At 40.0% G+C, this 25714-nt stretch overlaps 1 protein-coding gene across 1 annotated transcript in view; it reads left to right on the top strand.

Annotated features, from left to right (window-relative positions):
• NOL10 (nucleolar protein 10) overlaps positions 1-14798 on the top strand; it is a 49652-nt gene extending 34854 nt beyond the window's left edge. The window contains exons 14-21 of the mRNA XM_085218016.1: positions 615-741; positions 1519-1598; positions 1720-1818; positions 4961-5050; positions 6850-7023; positions 7395-7642; positions 11731-11833; positions 14350-14798. Coding sequence (XP_085074142.1) covers positions 615-741; positions 1519-1598; positions 1720-1818; positions 4961-5050; positions 6850-7023; positions 7395-7642; positions 11731-11833; positions 14350-14469 — 1041 coding nt within the window. The 3' untranslated portion in view covers positions 14470-14798. The remainder of the gene's footprint in view (positions 1-614; positions 742-1518; positions 1599-1719; positions 1819-4960; positions 5051-6849; positions 7024-7394; positions 7643-11730; positions 11834-14349) is intronic.
• The last annotated feature ends 10916 nt before the right edge of the window (positions 14799-25714 follow it).

Raw genomic sequence — 25714 nt, 5'->3', positions numbered from 1 at the left:
TGATTAACTTGGGAAGTTGGAGGAAGCATACGTGGAAAAGTAAGTTGATGGTGCCACATAATATTGTTCAAATAATTCCTTTGCCTCATGGTGGAAATATGCAAGTTTTGTTTTTCAGTATTTCCCATTATTTTTCACACAGTCTGAATTTTCCTCGAATAAAAGTACATTAAATATACCTGTGGTGTTCTGTTTTAATTAAAGTAAATAGGGCAGAATAGGATTTAACATGATTATGTAGTGAAGTAATGAGTTTACGATCCTGCTGTGCTTTACAGATTAGCTGATACCTACTGCCCTTAGTTAACTTCTTAATTGTATTTATAACATTTAGCTCTGAGCTTTTAATAGTTTACTTGGTCAGACTAGGATCACTTGAAACACTTGAGGTCTCTATATTGTTGATTTCAAATAAATGACCTATGGTAAAATAACACTTACTTAATCAGTTGTGCTCCTTATTGATAATGCATGCAGGAGGTTTAATTGCTGTTGTTCTTAAGGTTTATTTGACTTCAGAGGAATTCATTTATTACAGCAAAGTAGCTGAGAATGTAAGGGTAGGCTTTTTTTTTTTTCTGTATGAGAATATGCAATTTTTATAATATCCACAGGTTTTGGGACCTGCCCCTAAATGGTGTTCTTTCTTGGACAACTTGACCGAAGAACTGGAAGAGAACCCAGAGAGCACAGTTTATGATGACTACAAATTTGTAACCAGAAAAGACCTTGAAAATTTAGGTAAAACATTTGAATCTCCTTCTTAGTTGCCCAGTTTTTTTGTTTGCCTTGTTTGTTTATTTGTTTATCATTTACACATTTATAAGTTTTGTAGTTCGTATGTGACCTATCAGTGAGAAATGTTGGGGAACCATTCAAAAGTCATTGGCAGTAGTTTCTTCCAGTCATCTTGGTTATTAATATAGCAGACTGATGACTTTTTGTTCTTTGGTTTGTTATAAAAGATTTCCTTTTTCTCAGTTTTGAATTTCTAAGAAGATACGTGAAAGGAAAATTTGAAAACTCTTGAAGTGTTTTGGTTCTTACTCTTAGGTTAGGGCCTAGGGTGATAGTTTTATGATCTGTTATGGTATTGTATTTCTTTCACCATGTTGATTCTTCAAAGATAGTGACCTAAGGCAAAATTCTCTGAATCAAAATGTCTCTATGCCACAGTAAAAAAAAGTGATCGTCAAACATGTATAGACTTTCCGTTAAAAAATCTTAGTTTTTCTTTGTAAAGTGCCTATGGTTTGCAGTGCTTGTAGGCATCTTTAAAAAGTGTAACATGTAAGAAAAATTGATTTTGTTGCTCTGAAGTAGCTTAGATTTCTTGCTGTCTGATTTTTTTTGTTGTTGTTTAACTTAGTCTTGATGTACTGGGTGTGACTGTTAGAGATTGATGTATCGCGTCAGCAGTGCTTGTTTGTCTTGATCTGAGTAAGAGAAGTGGCTAGCTTGGAATAGGAGTTCTTTATCCATGAAAGCTCTTTGAAATCCTCTGTAATTTTTTCCCAGGCCTTTCTCATCTCATTGGATCATCATTGCTCAGAGCGTATATGCACGGCTTTTTCATGGACATAAGGCTTTACCATAAGGTAAAAGAGAATGATGCTTGTAAACTTTCACTATTAACAATAAAATATGTTTTCCCCCACAAATAGAGGACTGTATCTTGTATTAATGATGCTCTTTTTACTTTCTTCTGTTTAATCAAAGGCAAAAATGATGGCCAACCCCTTTGCTTATGAAGAATACAGAAGAGAGAAAATAAGACAAAAAATAGAAGAAACACGTGCACAGAGAGTTCAGCTGAAGGTAAATGAATGTGCTTCTGAAATCACAGAATCACAGAATCACAGAATTGTAGGGGTTGGAAGGGACCTCTAGAGATCATCGAGACCAACCCCCCTGCCAAAGCAGGTTCCCTACACCAGGTCGCACAGGTAGGCGTCCAGGCGAGACTTGAATATCTCCAGAGAAGGAGACTCCACAACCTCCCTGGGCAGCCTGTTCCAGTGCTCCGTCACCCTCACCGTGAAGAAGTTCTTACGCACATTCGTGCGAAACTTCCTATGCTGCAGCTGATGTCCGTTTCCCCTCGTCCTGTCTCCACGTACCACTGAAAAGAGACTGGCCTCACCGCTATGGCCGCCACACCTCAGATATTTATAAACCTGGATCAGGTCCCCTCTCAGTCTTCTTTTCTCAAGGCTAAACAGACCCAGTTTACTTAGCCTTTCTTCATAGGGGAGATGCTCCAGGCCCTTCACCATCTTTGTGGCCCTCCGCTGGACTCTTTCCAAGAGATCCCTGTCTTTTTTGTACTGGGGAGCCCAGAACTGGACACAGTACTCCAGATGAGGCCTTACCAGGGCAGAGTAGAGGGGGAGGATCACCTCCCTCGACCTGCTGGACACGCTCTTCTTAATGCACCCCAGAATACCATTGGCCTTTTTGGCCACGAGGGCACACTGCTGGCTCATGGCCAACCTGTCGTCCACCAGGACGCCCAGGTCCCTCTCTGCAGAGCTCCTCTCCAGCAGCTCATCCCCCAGCCTGTATTGGTGCATGCTATTATTCCTCCCTAGGTGTAAGACCCTACACTTGCTTGTGTTGAACCTCATCCGGTTTCTTACTGCCCAGCTCTCCAGCTTGTCTCGCTGAATGGCAGCACAGCCTTCAGGCGTGTCAGCCAATCCTCCCAACTTCGTATCATCAGCAAACTTGCTGAGGGTGGCCACTATCCCCTCATCAGGGTCATTGATGAAGATGTTGAACAAGACCGGACCCAGCACAGACCCCTGGGGGACACCACTGGTTACAGGTCTCCAGCCAGACTCTGCACCACCAACGACGACCCTCTGCGCTCTGCCACTCAGCCAGTTCTCAACCCACCTCACTGTCCACTCGTCTATCCCACACTTCCTCAGCTTTGTTATAAGGATGTCGTGGGAGACAGTATCAAACGCCTTTCTAAAATCAAGGTAGATTACATCTACCGCTCTTCCCCCATCCACCCAGCATGTGACAGCATCATAGAAGGCCACCAAGTTGGTCGAGCACGACCTCCCCTTGGTGAACCTATGCTGACTACTCCTGATAACCTCCTTTTCTCCCAGTTGTCTGGAGATGGTATCCAGCACAAGCTGTTCCATCACCTTTCCAGGACGGAGGTGAGGCTGACAGGCCTATAATTACCCGGATCTTCCTTCTTGCCCTTTTTGAAGACCGGAGTGACATTGGCTATCCTCCAGTCTTCAGGGACCTCCCCTGTTGTCCAAGACCTCTCAAAAATGATGGAGAGCGGTTCGGCAATGACCTCCGCCAGCTCCCTCAGCACACGTGGATGCACCCCATCAGGTCCCATGGACTTGTGGACCTTAGTACTGCCTAGGCGCTCACGCACGTCCTCTTTCCTGACTAAAGGGAAGTCTCCCATTCCCCAGACCCTCTCACTAACCTCCAGGGTGTGGGATTCCTGCAGGGGAGCCTTTTCACTGAAGACAGAAGTAAAGAAGGCATTAAGTATCTCTGCCTTCTCAGCATCCCCCGTTACGAGGACCCCCCCTCACTTAGTAAGGGGCCCACATTCTCCCTAGTTTTCCTTTTGCTATTAACATACTTGAAGAAGCCTTTTTTATTATCCTTTATCACTTTAGCCAGATTCAATTCCAGATGGGCTTTAGCCTTCCTCGTTGCATCCCTGCAGGCCCTGACTACATTCCTATATTCTTCCCAAGTGATCAGACCCTTTTTCCACATTTCATGGACCTTCTTCTTTCCCTTGAGCTTGCGCATGAGCTCCTTGCTCATCCACAGAGGTCTCCTGCCACCTTTTCCCGATTTCTTGTTCACAGGGACGCACCGATCCTGAGCTTGGAAGAAGAGCTGTTTAAATGCTGACCAGCTCTCAGAGGCCCCCTTACCTTCTAACACCCGAGCCCACGGGATAGCTCCAAGTAGGTCCCGGAAGAGATCGAAGTTGGCTCTCCTAAAGTCCAGGGTAGCAATCCTACTTATTGCTTTGCTTCTTCCGCTCAGGATCTTGAACTCCACCATCTCATGATCACTACAACCCAAACTGCCCCCTACCTTTACTTCCTTAACAAGTCCATCCCTGTTGGTGAAAATAAGGTCCAGTAACACCCCTCCCCGCGTCGGTTCCTCCACCACCTGCATCAGAAAGTTGTCTTCAACACACTGCAAGAACCGTCTGGACCGTGCGTGCCTGGCTATGTTGGTCGTCCAGCAAATATCTGGATAATTGAAGTCCCCCATAAGCACCAGTGCCTGGGAACGTGACGCTACATCCAGTTGCTTATGGAAGGCCTCATCAGCCTCCTCATCCTGATCAGGGGGCCTGTAGTACACCCCCACAACAGTGTCACCCTTACCAGCCTGCCCCTTGATTCTCACCCATAAGCTCTCCACTGCTACATCACTCTCCCCCAAGTGAATTTCAATACATTCTAGCTGCTCTCTCACATAAAGAGCAACTCCACCACCCCGCCTAGCCAGCCGATCTTTCCTAAAAAGCACATAGCCCTCCATGACAACATTCCAGTCATGCGAGCTGTCCCACCACGTCTCCGTGATCGCGATGAGATCATGACCTTGAAAAAATTATTCATGAAGAGTGATGTATTCCTAAGTGTATCTTAGAGGTGTAATTACTTAGGATTTGATTCTGTTTATCATCAGAGACAAAAAGTAAACTTAGCTTTAGTTTATCGAACTTTTTGATTGGAGCCATAAAATTCTCATGCATATGAATCCCACAGATGAGTGACTCTGCTGCTTGAGCAGATAACGTGGTGATAAAACTTGTATCTGCTTGTCTTAAACCTAAACGTATTATTTCATTAAAATGTGATACTCTCAAAGGGGATATATAAACACAATACTGTTTTTTATATCAGTATTCTATTTATATCAACATTCCATATATATTCTGTAGAAACTTCCCAAGGTCAATAAAGAGCTCGCCCTCAAACTGATTGAAGAAGAAGGAGAGGAACAACAGGCTACTAGAAAAAGGAAACAAAAGGTGAGTATCTGTTTTAGATACTTCTCTAACCTGGAATGCAGAAATGGTAATGCTTACAGTTACTGACTTGTTGTTTTCTGGACCAAAACATTCAAAAATCCATTCTTTCTTGTCTCATAAATAACTTACTCTACTAGGTGACTGTAAGATTGGCTTCTATAGCTAAAGAACTAAAAAGGCCCTTCAGTAACATTGTCATCTATATTGCAAATTTTGAAATACCTGCTGTTGAAGATGATAATGAGCTTTGTAGGGGTCCAGAAGCTAGTTAAATACAAAATCAATACCAAAGTTTTTCAACTGGGGGGAAAAAAAAAAAAAAAAAAGCATTTTTTTTCATTTGTTAGTATTTTGGTGGTAACCGTGACAAGATAGATGTAATGGGTATAAATGAGGAGCAGGAGGCCGCCTGAAGTTGTATTTCAATATAGTTGCCTTTCTTTATAAAATGTAATCAACTGTATATAAAGTAGCTAAGATGGCTCATTCTTATGCAACAGAAAATTTTACTGATGTTGAAGTAATCCATTTTTATCTTAGAACTAGCATGAAGGAAAAAAGTAATTAATGTTTAGTTTCTAACGGGAGCAGATGGCACAGCAGAAGTTTGTCTTATCAGCCTCTTTGTATTAACAGAGTCCAGGTTCTTTATATAGGTAGCATTTTATAGGTGCTCATTCTCACAGGTGTGCTGCATTCATAAAAGGCATGTATTAGCTTTGTGTGGCATGTAATGAAACCTTGTGTGATTCAGTTGATATAGTAGGAAGTATGAACTACTGAAAAAGTAGGTGGTAGTAAAACCTTAAATTTCAGCTTTCTAAGCCTGTGTTGAAATGAGTACCTTATGTGGGGGGTGGTTTGCCCAGGAACACATTGCATCTTTACACAGATTAAAAAGAGTACATAAAGATGCATGTTCTGATTATTTGTGACTGTGGGACTGATTGAATTTTTAGCTTCCAAATGAAACTGCAGGTCATACTTTTGCAACAGCTTCTGTTTTTGAAATTTATACTTGTTTTCTCTATCCTTTTTCCCCACTTGATAGATAAAATGAAAATCTAGTGCTCGTGTGGGTTGAATATGCTATAAGTTTGGCAACGTTAGAAGATAAACTTCTATTGTAAAATGTGTGTATTAAATGATTTGAAACAATGACAGCCAGTATTTGTATGAGCTGAAGTTGTAGTTTGAACTGTTCTTAATTCAACTCATTTATACTGGGTTCATTTTTTTTTTCTTCAGCATGAATGAAACTGCTTTTTCCTTTCCATATGTGAGGACAGTGAAGAAATTGTCATAAGATGTGTAGAAATACTTTTATGTGTTTACAGTAAAACAGCAATAGCATTGCATAAAGAAGTGTTTACCCTGATAATTTGTTTTATGTGTTGTAGAGTCATTCTCATCCAGGCAGAATGTTTGCCTCGGAGGTACTGCTGATTAGTCAATAGATGCCAGCATGTCTCCAGACTATCTGGCTGAATGTATGAGAAACACTAATTCAGAAATACTAGTAATTGTGTACTCAAGGTGTCTGTAGTGTGCAGACTACACACTAAAAAGTAAAAGGCTGTCTTACCTACAGGAAGCTTAGAATTATATTTATTTGATGTTTGTGAAAGTAATAAAATATATAACGATATAACAAAAAATTTCAATTTATGTGGCTTGGAAGGATAAAATGACTGACATGTACTGTTCTTGAACTTTGCGTAGTTGAAAAGTTGTTACATATTTTTACCAATGTCAGTTTTGGAATTTTATAACTAACTGATGATTCGTTTCTTTTCCAGAATCTGCCTAGCCTTCTCAAAGATGATCGTTTTAAGGTCATGTTTGAGAATCCTGATTTCCAAGTAGATGAGCAGAGTGAAGAATTTAGGCTACTTAACCCACTTGTTTCTAAGATAAGTGAGAAAAGAAAGAAGAAACTAAAGCTCTTACAGGAGCAGGAAGCAAGAGAACAGGTAAAATATTTTCTTTTTGGACTGGGAAAAATCAGTATTTTTCTTTGTTTCAGATTTTCAGATTTTTTCATCCTGAAAGAGGGAAGCAATGCAAGTCTCTCTTATCAGCTGCACTACTTAGATGTAATTTATAATATTATCCTAGTTTTCAGATGTATGCCTACATCAGTGTAGATTTGAAGGACATATGATGTGTAGGTGGAGATAATTTTATTATTTTTCATTGCTGCATTTGCTGATAGTACTTTCAGTCAAATTGTGTATCTCTTCAACTGTATCTGTGTAAAATCTGTCACTTAGTCTAACTGCAGGAATGGTTCGAAAAGAAAATTAGTTGATGATTTCTTATTTTATACTATTTTTGTCTGCAGGAAGAGGAGGAAGAACCAGAAGGAAAACCAAGTGATGCAGAAAGTTCTGAGAGTTCAGATGATGAAAAAGGTTGGGTTGAAGAGGTCAGGAAACAGCGCAAGCTTCTGCGCCAAGAGGAAAAAGTAAAGCGGCAGGAAAGGCTCAAGGAAGATCAGCAAACATTACTAAAACCTCAGTTTTTTGAGATTAAAGAAGGAGAGGAATTCAGAAGCTTCAAAGACTCTGCCAAAAAACAAAAGTTAATGAAGTAAGACAAATGTTCCTATTTTAATAGCGGAGGGTGAAAGATTCTCAAATATTTCTTTATGACACAGGCCAGTGGCAATTTCGTTAGTTAGCATGATAGCCTTGGAAGCACTAATAAAGCCACATCTGGTGATTCAGGGATATGACTTAGGGGGACACAGTCATTGAAAACTCTGTTTTGTTCTTAAACAAATACAACATTTCAAGTATGCCAGAGAGACAGTGTGAACGAGATGAGTAAGAGGTTAATATTCTGAGCCAGATTTGAGGTCCATTACTCATTGTTGGCAAACTGCTGCTCACACAAATAATAGCAGTGATATCTCTGAGACTGGTTATATTTCTCCGCTGGTGTCAGTATGAGATTGACAATCTGAATGTAAAATACTGCATATAGAATTCTCTGAAAGGCTTGGGAATACTGCATGATTAGCCACTACCTGGAGTAGGTTCCAGATGGTAAAAGAAAAAATTGTACTGTGTAAAGGGCACACTTATCTTTTAGATTCACAAAGACTTGGCTTTGAGGTGCTTAATAATGTCTGTAAATCTCACTGATATTTTTTTTTCAGAAGTGAGTTTAGGCCTTTGGAAGATGAGGTTTAATAGCCTTTTATTATTTAGAGAGCAGACACTAATATTAAAACACTGAGGGACAATATCAAAGTTCTCGCAGTGCGTTGGATGCAGGGCAGAATTTTGAGTAGTGTTGGAAACATGCTGTTGGGTTAGATGGATCTTGTAATAGCCATTACTGTTTTTTACTTAGAATGAAATAATACATTCAAAGAAAAAAAGAAAGAATAATGTAAGGATTGTTTTTTTATGTCGTGAATAACTGCCAGTGCAGCTTAGATGCATCATGATAGCCGATTTCTAGAGATAGGTAAAGAAACACGTGATAAAAATACAGCCTTTCCCTTAAACATACAAAGTTTTAACTGGAATTGTCATATAAAAAGTGTGACATGAAAGGAGCCTGAAACAAATGGTCGAAGTGGTCAAGTGGCCCTTGTGTTCTCTTTGTCACTGAAATATTTCCTTTTTAAGGCAGGATGGCTGCAGCCTATTTGCCTACTGTTCTTTTACACAAATTTAGTTACTGACCTCTAAGGGAAATTTTCAAGGACTCTCAAATTGAAATATTAAGTGTTCATTTTACTCAAAATATGGGACACTTGAAAGTGAAAAAGCGTACTGAAATTTAGGCAAGTAAGCCAAGACAGCTTTAGAGAAGAGAAACATTTAGAAAAAAGTTTTTAAAGAGTGTGACACAGAATGAGGTGAAGTCTTTCATCTGTAGTTTAGGGGAAAAAAAAATTCTTGCTTCAGCTAGGAAAAAATGAAATCAAATACCACAGTCTTGTCCAGGGGATGGAGGAATATCAGTGATGTCATAAACCATGGAAAGACTTAGAAGAGACTGCTTGAGGGATGAGAGAATCTGCCTTAAGGCTCACTGTCAGTTCCGTGCAGAATATTTTTCAAGGGGTGACGTGTAATTAGGGTTGCTCAGGTTACATGCACTCTCTGCAGTAGGTTCACAGATGGGATGTATTTGACTTTTTTGGTTTTTTTTTTACCTAAGCAGAAAGTGATCCCATTTGTATTCATCCAAGCATTGTTCTGACAGTGTAAGCTCAGTATTGCTCAAATTCAGGGAGCAAACCTTAAAATTACAGATGGTTATACAGATATGATTATAGAATCCTAATGATTTAGTCTGTGTTGTGACCTAACTTGTTTGGTAAGCATTTTTACACAGCTGAATTTTATGAAAAATACTTAAATATGTTTTCTGCTGGCCTTCCTCTGTGATAATAGTCAGCATAAAAATAATTAATTCAGCTAGTGTGCTGAAAATTGGAAAGACTGTAGTGGCATGTACAGTCTGGTGAGGCTGGCATGTTTGTCTTTGATTTGATTTATTCAAGCTATGGAATGATGGTCTGTGACCAATATAATTAAGTGCCTTAATACCTTCACTACGCACTTAATGGCTAGGTGTTCTTTTTTCTCTAATCATATAATGTTCTACCTGAGGAAACAGTTTATGACTTACATAAAACTGGGTGTTTCTTTTGACATGCTCCTGACTCAGCACGGCTCCAAGCCCAACTTCTGAAGTGGTGGTGCATACTATAAATTTCTTAGCAGACCAACAGTCTATGCAGTGCTCTGTGCAGGAAAGCTGCCAAACTTATTTGCGATCATAACAAATACCTTGTCTCAAATCTGTCTACATTTCTCTTCCCCCTTTTGTGCTCTTATGCTTACATATGAAAACTTGCTATTAGTGAAGATGCAAAATTTTTCTTTGTTTACTTAACGTATAATTTCCTTGCACAGCAACTTAAAAGGAATACATAAAAGGAGAGAGGGTTTTTTTAATCAGGGTCTGCAGAGCTCTTTTGATTTTCTTGATATCCCTTCAAAATGTTTGTCATTGAAGTTGGAGCCCACAAAAATGAAAAACTGAAGTAATCCTACTCAGTCAAGCATAGATCAATGCAAGAAAGTCAACAGAAGCCAACAAACATAGCTGGTTTCCTAAGCATTGCTTAAGTGCAACAGCAGGAAAAGTCCTGAGAGACTCCTCTATTGTTTTGAAAAGAGGAAAAGAAGCACCTGGTCAGTTTTCATTTAACCATAGGGCAGGGGAGATTGCTTTTAATAACACTCCTAATATATCAATTGAATCTATTTGTTGAGGATGATTTTAAAGAGATCCTAGCAGTGCTAAGCTTGCATGTGTCAGTGTGTGTGATTCACTATCACTTGGGATCCATGCATTTTCAGATAAATACAGCCATATCTGTGCTTACTCAGTAAAATCGCAAACTTAAAGCCTTTTCCTCCTTTTAGTTTTTCTCCTGACTGAAGCAGTGTCTGGGCAGTCATGCCAAATAATTGCTGGGTAGAAGCCATATTTCTCCAACTCACTTTCAAAGGGGAGAAAAATGGAACTTTGCTTGGATGTAGAAATCCCACCACAATGTCTGTGACTGATCTTCTGCCACAGTTAGCTCTAAGGCTTAGCTTGTCTTCCTGATTTGCACAGATGGAACAAGTTTTTACATGTAGGCAATGAAAAATATACTACAGAAAAAGACATACAATCAAAGTACCTAGTCATGAGAAATAAAGTAATTCTCGACAGTAATTTTTCACTGTTAATCTGAAGAGACTGTTACATAAATGGCTCATTAACCAAAATTCTGCAGGCTTCAGAGGCTCTGTGCGTAGAGCACACTGTGTGAGTCTTTCATCCATAGAAAATCCATTGACTTTGGTGGCTGCTACTCGTGTGTATTTTTATGATGATTTATTTTCCACCTCTTACTTCAGGAAAAAAACAATGCTGAAGAGTTGTACAAAAATATTTCTTAGAAATGTTGGAGGTTGGTGCCTGAGAGCAGATAACTCCCAACCACTGACCGATGAGCACCGGTGTGGCACTCTGCTGTGGGTCAGGTTCCCTCTTCGGTTCTCAGACCCACATGTCTGTGGTGTTCTCTTGCTTGCAAAACTATTTCAGTTATACTGTTGTGGGACACAGTGTCTGAATAATCATTTCTAATTGAATTATTTAGCTGTTGATGGTGAAGTGATGATTCTTTCTCTGATTAATTCTAACATATAGTCAAGATTATTTCCTTCCTTCAGAAGAGTTTCTTAAGCTAGGAATTATAAGATACCAGCTAAAACTGGATCTATCTTGCCTTAAGTATTTTTGTGTGCGTGCTTTTATCTGTTACTGCTGCTGAATATACCTGACTTCTTCTAAAATGTCTTGGAAAAGTATAGCAATCGTGGGGTGTGGTCTCTTTCTCAGCTGGAGGCCTGATGCTTTTTTAGAAGAAAAGACAATGAGCTTTTCAGAAGAAACATTTTTTAAATTTATGTAAGCAGTATCTGGAGGGAGTAATTGGAAGTTGTATTGCTTCTCTGTTCATTGGTGATTTAATTTTTAGACATATGGCATTGAAGGGTTTCAGGGAAACTAAGATTTGTTTTGACTGCATTATTGGAAGTTCTTGTGGTAAGAAGATGGCAAGAATAGAGACTAACGTTAATTGTTCTCTGCAGGAAAACTCTCGGAGATCGTTTAAAGCTTGAAGAAAAACTTGGCACACTCAATGTATCTGATACGACAGTGGGCAGCAAACAGGCTACGTTCAAATTAAAGAAGGTGAGATATACATAGATATATATGTATACGTTTAAGAGATGCAGAAGGTATCTTTAGGTTTAGCATGAAGGAACAGGAACTTTAAAACGGTCAAATACATGTCTCTCTTCATTTCTTCATGTGCTGCCAATGTTTCTGCTTCTTGCCAAGAGAATGAAAGCCTCCAGTAGTACTCTGTGTATTTATACCCATATAACCCAGGAAGCACTCATAAAATCTTACATTCCAGTGGAAAATACTGGCTTCCATATTTTAGTAGTTTATTTGCAGAGATATGTCATCAAAATCTTGTGACCTTAGCTGACATCAGTGCCAGGACTAATGAGATTTTGCAGGTTCTGGCACAATTGGGATGCTGTAGGTGACAGGCTTTCTCCTGACTGATAGTGCTGCTGGGTCACAGCGTGATTAAAACAGGACTCCCATCCACTTTTGTCATTGAAATTGTGTGACGCAGATAGTGAGAATGAGCTCTGGTCTTGTGCTTGCCAAATTTCATTTGAAGTGTGTGGTTGACTGCTGGCCATCTACCTTTCGTAAAGAGTTGTTATTTTCCTATCTTCAGAAATTTTGTAGGTCACAGACAGCTGATTATTTAATAGTGTAGTTATAATGGAATATGTGTGCGTCTGCTACTGCTGCTACTTAGGTTTGGGGGTCTTTTTTGCTAGAACCGAAGACACATTAGGAAAGCTGAAGATTTGCATTCCATATTAGTTGATTATATTTTAGCTGATAAAATGTACTTCAGTTAAAAATGAAAAAAAAAAATTTCCTCAAGTAAGGTTTTTTTCTTTCCAAATGTATTTCTTAGCAGAGGTCAAATATTCTTCTCATCAGTAAAATTACCATCACAAAAAAAAAAAGGTCGAACTGATCACTTTGTCTATGCCTGAATACATTTTTAAGAAGCCAAATTTATTGAAATATTTCTACATTACTTCCTTTACTTGTTCATTTACTCCTTCATCTGCTTTCAATTCTTGTATTTCTGGAATTTAAAGTCTGTTGAAGGTCTGTCTAAATCAGCCACAGATTCCTCTGCAGGATAACCATTTTACCAACTGCTGTAACTGATACGTCAGTGTCTTGCAGCTATGTAAAAAGGCTTTCCAGGGCTTCTAAAGCACAGTTTTTTTCATGGCCACTTTAAATTAGAAAGGGCTTTGTCGCATCGTTTCTTGCAGTTGTTGGTAAACAATAAACTTTCTGAAGATTTGGATTCTATCAGCTACAGCTTTGAGTTTTTTACTTCATTGCTGATAATGTGTATCAACTGCTAACTGATGTGGCTTTAGTGAAATACAGAAGTTTTGCTCGTTTGCATTTAAGATTTTAGAAGTCTAGTTAAAAGAAAAAATATGTCTACATTAAGTGTTTGGGAATAGATAGGAAGAGCTAGGAAGAAGTCCTTGCAGTGTGCTTTGTTTTGGTGCTCCTTTTTAGACCTGAGCTATGATTCTGTGATAAAGAGAAGCCAAAAGAAAATTCTGTATTACTCTGATCATCAGCTTCTGGTTAGTGATGCCCCAACCTTAACTTGCAGGAGTATGCAGGAGTAAGTAGAGAGGTTTAGCAGGAAAGACAGTTGTGCTTCCATGAGACTGATGTCATTTGACCTTGTAAGTCAGTGGGATTGGGGCTGTTGTGCTGTAGCCAAGCCCACAGATCCTCAGCAGCGCCTGACAGATTCAGCAATGAAATTTTGCCATTGATATTTTGCAGTTTAGTTTTCAGGAGATTTTAGTTGGTTCCTACAATGTGAAGTTCTGTTCTGTTTTGTTTTTTCAATTTCAGTGTGCTATATCACTGCAACTTATTATTAGAAACACATTTAAATTGCTCAAGTATTTACAGTATTATTGGACATATGATTTTTTTTTTTAATGGGGGTTCAGGGAAAAGTGGGCTGATGTGTTGTTAATTACAGAATTATTGATGCCGTGGGGATGCAGCTGTTTGAGTTACCGTAACTCAAGCACTGTTAATGCAGTTAACCTGTGCTGCTGTTGAAATCACTCTAATTGCTGAAGAATTTTATAACATGGACACTTGCCTGAGCATGGATAGTTCAAGTCTGCTAGTTCCAGTTCATGCTTATTTTCAAGACAAGCACTCAGGCTTCCCAATAAAATAGACGTTTATGGCCATAAGAACATTTTCCTCTCTATATTATGCAAGTTAACTCCTTCTGATGCAATTTTGATGAAGAGGAAAAACATTCACAGGTGCAGAGATTTTTGTTTATTGCCATGTTTAAAATAATTCTAGAATTGTCTACAGCATAGCAAACAGTTTCATGAAATTCTAAGACCACATTTTATTAAAACCTGTTTGTTTCAGTAAAATTAAGTAAATTAGGATAAGATAATGTGGGACCATTTCTGGGAACGTTTCCAGATTTCCCTAGGGGATTTCTGACTTGATATGTAAGTATTTGAACAATGATGTGGTTCATAATTTTACAAGAACTTGAGGGTTTGTTGTTTATTTTTTTTTATCTTCTAACATTCTAGTCCGAGCACCAGAAGAAACAGCAGGAAGCTGAGAAACAACATCGTCAAGAGAGGAAAGCTCTCAGGCGCTCTGCTAGTCATCTCAGGAGCAAACATGGAAGAGGACAACGGTTTCATTGATTTATGTTATTTTTTTAAGAAACTTTTTATTTTTAATTTGAAAAAGGGGCTTTGCAATACCAGTGCATTTGTATTTTGTTTCATTGATGAACAGAAAACAGAACTTGCTAAACTCTGTCTTAGTTACTGAAAAGTTTATGAAAGTGTAAGTATTGTCTGCAGGACGCGGTGCATATGGTATGTTGTAAATGCCAGAGTGAACTGTATTTGTGCAGAAATCACCAACAAGTGTTTATTGTGTAACACTGTATGTTTTCTGTATAAGAATTTATGTATACAATGAGGCTGACTGTCTTCAATTTAAGAAAACTGCAGTTTTGCTTTCTGAAGTCTTTCTTTATGACTTTTTAGATACATGATCAGGAGAAAATTATTTTGTCTGAAAACTTTGCTCTACAAGAGCACAACATTTTTTTTCTTTTATGCTGCTTCTTGTATGTCATAACAACTATGTTTTTCAGAAATTGGTGTTGTCTCCTATGTTCTGGGTTGCCTGTATGTCCAAGAGGAGGTAAAAATGATTGCCGTGAAAGCAATTGAGAATGGCAAATTGAGATTTTATTGAGTCAGGATTCTCTTTTCACACTCGTGTACAAAAGAGAATTTGAGAAGGATAATCAAGTTAAATTTTGTGAGCATTGCATTTAATCAGAAATGGTTTGATATGTTTTGGTAAGCAAGCCATTATTCAAGGTAGGTCAAATGGTGTGTATTTACATACAAAGCATATTAAGGCCACACAAGTAACCTCCATTCCTCCCAAGTTAGTTTAGGTAACTAAGTTAAGAAACTAGGACATATGTTAAGGATATATTTATTTTGTATGTCTTATTTTTGATTACCAACAGAGCGCTTGTTGCTAAGCGGGATAGAGCATTTCTTCTTGATACATTTTTTTTAATTTTTTTTTAATCTAGAAAACCCTTAATTCATATATGTCATAGAATCATAGAATTGCTCAGGTTGGAAAAGACCTTAAAGATCATCGAGTTCAACCATGACCAAACCATAATACCCTAATAACCCTCTGCTAAATCATGTCCCTGAGCAAACTAGTGTCATTCACTAGTTCAGTAAATAATTTTTTTTTTAAACTTTGATCTTAGGGGAGCTTTGTTATTGCTTTTTACACAATTTTTTAAATTGTCTTTTCACTATATCCAAGAAACTGTGAACTTTGGATCCAGCAAAAATCAATGAATCTACCTATGACTATAAATCACTTTGAGACTTGGAAGTTGTTAAGACTTTTGCTTTATAAACCAGAAAGATTATTAATCCATTCAGGTCTTCTGGACAGTATTTATCGTACTATTGGACCAAAAATGGGGAAATCTTGCTGGACCTATGGGGAAATCTTGCTTTCTTAAAGCCTGATGCTTTTCTGAATCAAGATTGATTGTCTTTTAGATGCAGGATAATTGATCACACACTTGGATTTTTTTTTCTCTCTGTTTTAATTGTACCTGCTTTATTTCTTGCTTCTGGTTTTAATTATATTGTTTCCTTTTATTTAAAAATGTTATTTGCACAGTATAGGTACAGTGAGGCAAACTAGAGATAGAAATATGAGTAATGGATGCCAGCCATTCTGGAGAGTAATGCTAGAAAATTGGTGGCCTCACATAGTATTTGTAAATGAGAATCTTAGAGTTGACCCGAGTCTGAATATTCATGGGAGGCACGTGTAGCTTCATCAGTTGTGATGTGCCTCTTCAGAAGGGAGACTACTGCATTATAAATTCTTCTGCTTGTCTTTGCCCAGAAACACCTCCTTGTTGATGGTTCTTTGTTCATTAGTTTCTTTGTTGTGCACTTGGTTGCTCAGGACTTACATGAGTTCATAGTGGAATAGGCAGTCATGTAATATGCAGAAGATGCAAAGCTCTGTGCAGTCTTCATCTTAGCTACAATTCATGCTCACCAATGGCTGATGCAGATTTTGAAAGACCAGTGAGAATTAATCAGAAACAGGTCTGTAGTTCTAAAGGAGGTGCAGTCCTGCAATAATCAGGAACAAGGTTCATGAGCTAATGGTAATGAAGTTCTGCCAGCAGACCAACTTGACAAGTCTGTAATGAAAAGGCAAGCCCAAGGGCAAGCTAGCAGGTAAGGATCAGGGAGGTACTTGGGTGGGCATGGGCATACTTGCAACATAGCTTAGAGGAGGATCAAGGGTGACCCAGTCAAAGCCTTTGGCAAAGTTTTCCAGAGCTTTTTAACACAACTCTTCTTGTAGCAGTCCGGTACCCAGTTACTTGGCTGTACTCTACTAGAGCTGGCTTTAAGTACAGCAATGAAACCACTGGCAAAGGAAGAGGTAGCAGAGCCTGCTTGAGATCTGGCATGAAGCACGTTCAGATTCTTGGGACTGATAAAAAGCATTGATAAAAGACTAGATAGAAGGGGAAGATTTGAGAGCTTCAACAGAAGCTGACATATTAATGCAGCATCATTGCAACTAATTAACTTCATAATGCAGTCAAAGAAGGCATTTATTAGGATATCATTTTCGTTACATCAACTTTTATTTAGCTAACCACACCACTTTCCGTATTACAGGAATCAATGTTGATTCAGTATGGCTGTTCCTAGAAGCTAAGCAGCTGCTAGGATATTTTTTTATATTTAAGATTCCTGCTCTGAGGTAAGTGACTGTATGCTGTAGCCTTCTGGAAACCCTGACTGTTTTGTATGTATGAAATGTAGAGGTGATAATCAGTTTTAAAAAAAAGAAAAAGAAAAAGCTCACTGTGAGTAACTTTTAGAGGTTAAATGTGAGTGGAACAGTGGAATACTGAATCTGATGTCGCTTATACTTGAGTACTTCTTTATTCCACAAGTACTGTTGTTTACATCAGGCTTTTTAGTCGTTCAACTAACAATGAACCAGAATTACTTGTGTAATTTTCTTTTAAAATTGCTGTTAACAGACCAAGAAGCAGTTCCTTTGGCTGTATAATTGTTTTAAATGGAGAGCATCCTCCAGTTTACACACAACAGGAGTACTATGCTCCTCAACTCTTTTTTAATGTCAGAACAGAAGTGTGTAAAATGTATATACATGTTTTCAGATAGTCTGTTTCTGGAGGTATAGACCTCCAAGTAGATATGATTTGAAATTGCTAATTTCAGGAATGAGTGGTGAAGGGGTACTGCTGGCCAGCAAAACTCCATGCTTCACTCTCTCACCATCTCCTCACTTAGCGGGTGATGGGTGATGTGAAGCACTCAGTCTCTGTTGTGTCTTTTGGCCCAGAAGTGACTCAATTCTCTCAGGGTTACCATGACATCACAGAACTTGCCTTCCCAGGCCCAAGATAGTGCATAAGGCAGTGGAATAGTTGCTTCTACCATTGTGAGTATGTTGTGCTTATCCTGACAGGTTTGTGGTATTGGTCCAACACGGTCATTTCACTCGGCCTCACCTTATTGGAATCCTTTCCACAAGTTACTGTTCCAGAGGGACTTTAATCACACAGCTCGCTTGATTGCAGCACATTCCACACTGCTGGGTGACCTGTGTGGTAGCCTCGATGGACAGGTCCATCCCTCAGTCAAGAGCCCATCTGTGTGTGGCATCTCTCCACAGATACCCTGATATTTCATGGACCCATCAAGCCACAGACAGCTCCTAGTCGAAGGAGTCAATTTTTGAAACCCAGTCTACCTGCTTATTTTTCTGGTATTCTTCAAGGTTCGTTTCTTGTGTATGTGAGCATCTGCATGCTGTACTTTAACAACAATGTTTTCTGCTTGGACAGCAATGTCTTGTATGTCTTGTCACAGTGCAACAGCCCAGATGAGTTCATTTATGCACCACTATGTTCTTCTTCCATTGCTGTAGCCACTCCCACAGGGTATTTGGCACAATCCATGACCCATTGTAGCTTACTTTCCGCTTTCTTTTGGCAATTTTTAGGGCCAGTTGGATGTCTTTTACCTCTGCAAATAGGTTCAGCTTGCCTTCTCCTTCAGTGCCTTCCTCATCTCATCATGTTGGACTCTGTACAGCAGCTTTCTACTTCTGATGGGTTCCTGCAACATGGACAGGATCCACCAGATAATGAAACATACAATTTCTGTCTCTTCTGTTTTTGTAGTTCTCTAGAGCTCAGTGTGTATTTTCATTCAAGTATTCCATTGTTTTTTTTTACGATTCTGCACTTCAGAGATGAAATTCAAAACCATCACAACCATGACAGGGACCTGTCCACGTTCTCCCACATACCTTGCCACCCATCACCACATTGCCTTGGAGCAGATACCTGGTGATATTCTTAACTAATTGTTTAATCCTAGAAAGAAACAGAAACACATGGAGGCCTAGTAATAAGAGCGTGTTGGTTTCATCAACAAAAAGAACTCTCTACACCAAAATCAACCTAGCAATGTGGACAATTTACACATACTGCACTCCTCATCCCATTACCACATTACTACCTCGCATATTCTTCACAGCTGTTACATCATAAATTCTTCTCTGTTACATTCTTAGTCAGTGTCTAGTCTGTGTCTTGCCCATTACTTCTCTGCATTATCATTCTTATATTTAATTCCTTGAGCCCAAAGTGGATGCCACAAAGAACTGAGGTGGTTTCACACTGATGGGCAGCCTCTCTCATTCCAGCTCCTCAAAGGAAAAGGGAAGGGGAGAAAATAGGATGAAATACAAAAGGCTCATAGGTTGAGATAAGGATAATGTAATTAAGGGGAAAAGAAAGAGAAATACAATAACAATTAAATAAACAAAAGAAGAAAAAAAAAAAGAAAAGGAAAAGCCATGTGGAAGTAAAGAGGGAAAATAGTTATTCTGTATGACCTGTCACCAAAAGATGTTTGGAAAAATCTTGTAACACAGGACTTCATTGCACATAGCAGTTATTTGGGAGCACAGATGTTTTCATAACAAGAGCTCTCCTCCTTCCCTTTTCGCATTTTCAATGCTGAGCCATGGTATGGAATATTTCTTTGGTTGGTTTAGGCCAGCTGCTCTGGCAATGTCTTCTCCTCACCTCTTGACTACCCCCGGCCTGCTGGCTTTTGGAGTACTGTAGAGAGTCTTAATAATAGGCTAGTGCTGTGCAGCAGCAGCCAAACCATTGGTGTGATATCAACGCTGTTTCTACAGCTCAGAGCACTCGTGTGGGGAATGTTAACTCCAAGCTAACCAGACCCAGTTCTGAGGGAGTAAGAATTTTCAAACTATTCTATCTTCCTTTGTGTCAACCTTTTTTTGTGTCTGTGTTTGCATTAGGTGGGAAAATGAGTAATAGACTTGAGTTCGAGGAAGAAAGACTCAAAGGGCAAACTTCCAATTTTGTCTACAAGTAGCAGAACAGCTTGCCTGGGGAGTCTGTGTGGTGCCAACTGGAAGATTTGCAATGTCAGATGAAACATCTGCAGGAACCCCAGAGGTACAGATGAGTGTGTCTGAGGAGGGGGAATGGATGTGTAAACCTGAGAGGACTCCTCAAGTGTGGTGATTGTAGAGTTGGTTGTAGCAGGGAACAGGCATGCAGCAGTAATGACTGGAGTCATTTTTCCCTTTTGCCCCATCCTTCAGCTGAATTGCTCAGTAGTTCTATCTTTGTATCTCTTTCATGAAGATTAAATACTTTTTTGGTGTGCATCCATAGCTAATACATTTTTTCTGATCTTGGGAAGTATGGGTTTTATAAGATGGATGAAACTGCATAAATATACTAATAAACTTCAGCTCTTGATCATTATCTCTATGTTTCAAAGCCCATTTTGCTCAATAACTGTTTCTTTGTTATCTTGAAGAAGCAGTCCAATTGTATCACCAAAATGAACAATTATAGTGCAGCCTGCAGAAAATAATCAGATTCAACCAAGCTTGTAGTTTACACAACTGGAGCAAAAAGAATCCTCATACTTTAAAGACTTTGCAGATGGATAAAGGTGAACTTTGCAATGCTGTTCTTTAGTCATTCTGTCTAAAACTGGCTATTCCTAATTCCCATACCCCAACATAATCTTGGCTTTCTCCCTTTTCCCCCTTCCTCTCTTTGGTGACTGTGCTCACGTTAGCTGTGTCCTACTGTAGGTTCCTTCCTCTTTGTTCGGACCTACATCTTTGGTCTATATGGAGCCTAGTGCAAATTTCTACTGATAAAGCAGCACACATTGTCCTGTTTGCACTGTAAGTGGCATTTCTGTATGAAAAACTTGTGAGCATCCTGTGGTACAGATGAGTTTGCACCCTGCATAACCAGAGGTAAAGTAAGCAAATTTCCTTCAATATAAGTGAAGGAAAACTGCAATGGCTGTGAATCGTCTGTGCAGCTCTTAGTGTAAATTCAAAGCCTTATCTCTCTGTTGCTGACCTTGGTTTTTCAAGTCCTCCTCTTCTGTTCTTTGCTTACTTCGTGTTTTCAGACTGCAGTGCATTTTCAAGGAGTGAAAATTGACCCTGAACACTGTTGCTGCTCAGAAAAGTGTAATTTCTTTTTCACTGTCGGAAAGAAACATTTGCAGAAATAAGTGCTGTGTTTTCTTTGACTGTTATATTCAATTATGTTTAAATATAATTGCAGCAAGTTCATGTATTTGTACAAAATGTCACTGTTCCCGGTGTTGGCATACATAAGTGACATTTGGATTGGCTTACCTATGAAAGCAAGTCCTTGTTTCCATTTAATCACTCATTGAGTGGGGCAAAAGTGAAAATCCTATTTCCTCATTAAAGAGAAAGGGAGGCAGTTGAAGTGGGAAATACCAGCCCAGCCCTAATCAAAATTTATACTCACAGTTCCTGGAACCACCCTTCCCTTCCCTACAGCAGTTTCTGCCAAAGCCTTTCTGTCTCTCCTCCTTATTATCTCCTGTTTTAACGTCTGGCTATTTCTTGTGAGGTGCCTGTATCTACATTGCAGATTTTCTGTTGATACCAGAATCTATAGTAAAAATATGTAAAGTGTTGAGAATGACCACTAACATGGCAATAGTAGATGGATTGCATGTAGGCTTACGTTGAACAGGACGGATTTGGACAATCTCAGATGCAGAGATTCTGGGCCATCAGAGTGCATGGTGGGGGCTCAGAGCTGGCATATGCTTTGTACAAACTTTTTTAACAAAAGAAATCCCATTTTTAGTGCTCAGTGTGTTTCTGTACCACTATTACAGCCTTACTTTAGGAAGGGTCTGGTTGTTTAGGCTGGAGTCAGTTTTTTGTTACAATTTTTCAGTAATTTCACTATTACGTTACTAGAAATGATCCCAGCTCTTGAAGCATTGTGTGCAATTATAGATGAAGTTCAACATTCAGAGGAAGAATTAGAATTCATATTTCAGTAATGGATATTATGTGTTTCTCCTGTAAATGTATTTTCTTATATGTTGTAACCTTTGAAACACTACAATTGTGTATCTCAAGTGAAGTGTATACTGTAGGGTCCATAATAGGCTGCCTGCTTCCCTGTAAGGATTTTATCTTCTTATGCAAACGACAATGTAGTGAAAAGTAATTATCTGTTGGGGTTTCACAGATATTCTTTTACATGGAATCAAGAGTGAAGGTTGTGACGTTTCTGTCATAGCTACTCTGTTTTTCTCCTTTCCCATGCAGATATAGGGTTTCCCTACAGGACTGTTGCAAATAAATATCCTCTATCTGAGGTATTTTAGACAAGTTACAACGCATCTCTTTTGCACGATACCATGGTAACTACGTGACAGCAATTAAAAAATTAATAGAAGCAGAGTCTGGGTTGTGCTTCGTCCTGGGCCTGGCACTGTTGTTTACAAGCGTAGGTGTGGGCAGAGAACACCATGTTTGACATCCCAATGTGCGTGTAGCTGGGCACCAGTATCACTAAACTGAGTTTAGCCAGTTAGAGACGAAATCAGAAGTGCTGATTAGCTTAGGGAAAAGTATTTCATGAGGACTGAAAAAAGAGAGCTCTTTAGTTTCTTGGGCAGTCTCTCAAGCCCATGAGAGGCTCCTGTCAAAACTAAACAAGTTGGAAACTTCTCTAGAGCAGAGATGAGGCACAAGGCTATTTTGATTCTTCAGGAAGCATTTGATCTCCCTGGGGTGGTGGGAAGGAAAGCTGATTTCAGTGGCAGCTTTTGGGACTGCCAGTATTGAACCAAACAAGGGCAGTTTTGCATTCAAAGAGTTACACCTCAGTGTAACTGAGGATGAAATAACCAATGGGCCAGGCAGGCAGCTTGCTGCCTCCAGTGGTTTTACAGAGGAGCTTTTCTGGTCCTCATTCTGAGAGTGCATGCGATGACTACTGAAGTGATTTCTGGAGAGTAATGCTTAGGAAGGATGGATGTCTGGGTCTCTGATGATACTTGTGTTTCCTTTTAATCATGGAGAAGCAATAGACATATCATGTCAGTTAAGAAATTGAATTTCCACTTGCCTCTGAAGATCCTGGGAAGTAGAACAAAGAAGCCATCACTCCCCATGAAATTAGAGGAATTTCTCATAGAAAGAGATAATATGGAAAAAGAGTAGCATAAGTAAAACAGCCAGTAGGACAGCTGGGAACGAAGGGAGAGAAGAGAGCTGGAAAATCCTTTGGGATCTGGCCAAATGTTTTTTCTTGAAACGCTTTCTAACAGAAAAGAGCTTATCAATGCAACTGTCTAAGTTCCAAGAGCTGAAATTAATCTGTTCTGGTTTGGGGTTTTCAGTGAAAACTTTCTAGCTTTTAATTTTACCACCCTTTTCTCCTAGAGGGTGGAATCCTGTCCTGACCTGCTTTGTTTTGGGGGTTGTTTTTTGCATTTCAATTTCTTTTAAAGTACAAAAACAACAACAAAGTCCCACTGGATTCCTCCAGCCAACGTGGCAATGCTGTTAGAGCTGATCAGACAGAAAGAATCATGTGACCTCTTACAAACCTTTTCACTAATTTTTATTTTGTTTTGTTTTCCCACCTCAACTTGTGGAGATACTGGGCTGGGATAGCTGAGCAGTGTCTAATCACAAGGTCTGAGTCAGTGGATGCCTGTGTGGAGCAGCAGTCTAAAGTGCCTGCAGTGAAGTGCTGAGCTGTCTGAACCCTTTCTATCTTTCCTTTTTTTCTGGCTAGGCATATTTCTGACAGCATCAAGAAAGTGACCAGCAGCAGGTTCCCTAACCTCCTTTCAGCCGACCAAAAATGGTTCTAGTGAGTATTGTTCAGAGGGCAGAATCATTGCAGGAAGCTTGATAGACAACCTCTTTGTTTCTTCAAGGTGCTGTTAGTTATGAAGTCCAACAGCAAACCAGTTTCTGCACTAAATAGAAATACTAAGAAGGAAAATGATCATTACTGATGTTTCATTCTAGTGTAGGTAGGCTTTCGTGACAGTTGGTAGGAACTAAGTGGAAATAATGTCTTGATCTCAGCATGTTTTGGAGCTTTTGACTTTAGACAACCCTACCTCTGGTGTTCCATGTGTTACTTCATGTCTACACTGACTAATACATTTCAGGACATCCAGATGAATAAACTGGGCTAGAGAAACGGATGGGCTTAAGAACCTGTCATTATGTAAGGTACTCATCTGGCCAACAAATTTCTTTTGTTAGACGGTAATTCCCATAGGCCAAAACTTGTCTTCTGGCTAAGGCATCTTCCCAGAACTTAGTCTGGCCTCCAAACTCGCTCAGAGTTCAAAGGTGTTTTAATCTAAAAGTGCAGGCATACCCCTGCTTTGACCACAGCTCTGAAGTCCAAGGTGAAGGCTGTCTGAAGAGCCTGACAACACCAGTACTTTTGGCCTTCCCTCTGCAGCAGTTCTCTGAGCAGTTATTCTGCTCTTTCTTGAAAGTCTTCAATACATCTGTGAGACCAATCTGTCCAGACGTATCATCAGTGCTTCAGACATGTATGTCATGCTTCCTGAAGCAGTATTCCTCTACACTGTGCTGAACAGCATTAAATCACATCTGTCTGTAGTAGATTTTATTGTTCTCACATAAGTATTGAGGGTTTCTGAGAGTAAGGAAAAGCTGATCAGGCGTTTCAGGGAAGAAGAGAAGCATGATACCATGAGAGACTGCTACGATGGCTGTGCTAGGCAGTACTAAGGTCCACAAGTCCATGGGACCTGATGGGGTGCATCCACGTGTGCTGAGGGAGCTGGCGGAGGTCATTGCCGAACTGCTCTCCATCATTTTTGAGGGGTCTTGGATAACAGGGGAGGTCCCTGAACACTGGAGGATAGCCAATGTCACTCCGGTCTTCAAAAAGGGCAAGAAGGAAGATCCGGGTAATTATAGGCCTGTCAGCCTCACCTCTGTCCCTGGAAAGGTGATGGAACAGCTTGTGCTGGATACCATCTCCAGACAACTGGGAGAAAAGGAGGTTATCAGGAGTAGTCAGCATGGGTTCACCAAGGGGAGGTCGTGCTCAACCAACCTGGTGGCCTTCTATGATGCTGTCACATGCTGGGTGGATGGGGGAAGAGCGGTAGATGTAGTCTACCTTGATTTTAGAAAGGCATTTGATACTGTCTCCCACGACATCCTTATAACAAAGCTGAGGAAGTGTGGGATAGAAAAGTGGACAGTGAGGTGGGTTGAGAACTGGCTGACTGGCAGAGCGCAGAGGGTCGTCGTTGGTGGTGCAGAGTCTGGCTGGAGACCTGTAACCAGTGGTGTCCCCCAGGGGTCTGTGCTGGGTCCGGTCTTGTTCAACATCTTCATCAATGACCTTGATGAGGGGATAGTGGCCACCCTGAGCAAGTTTGCTGATGATACGAAGTTGGGAGGATTGGCTGACACGCCTGAAGGCTGTGCTGCCATTCAGCGAGACAAGCTGGAGAGCTGGGCAGTAAGAAACCGGATGAGGTTCAACAAAAGCAAGTGTAGGGTCTTACACCTAGGGAGGAATAATTGCATGCACCAATACAGGCTGGGGGATGAGCTGCTGGAGAGGAGCTCTGCAGAGAGGGACCTGGGCGTCCTGGTGGACGACAGGTTGGCCATGAGCCAGCAGTGTGCCCTCGTGGCCAAAAAGGTCAATGGCATTCTGGGGTGCATTAAGAAGAGCGTGTCCAGCAGGTCGAGGGAGGTGATCCTCCCCCTCTACTCTGCCCTGGTAAGGCCTCATCTGGAGTACAGTGTCCAGTTCTGGGCTCCCCAGTACAAAAAAGACAGGGATCTCTTGGAAAGAGTCCAGCAGAGGGCCACAAAGATGGTGAAGGGCCTGGAGCATCTCCCCTATGAAGAAAGGCTAAGTGAACTGGATCTGTTTAGCCTTGAGAAAAGACAACT

Source organism: Meleagris gallopavo, chromosome 2 (assembly GCF_905368555.1).
Source record: "Meleagris gallopavo chromosome 2, MGAL_WU_HG_1.1, whole genome shotgun sequence".
Lineage (NCBI taxonomy): Eukaryota > Metazoa > Chordata > Aves > Galliformes > Phasianidae > Meleagris > Meleagris gallopavo.
This window is presented reverse-complemented; position numbering and strand designations above follow the sequence as displayed.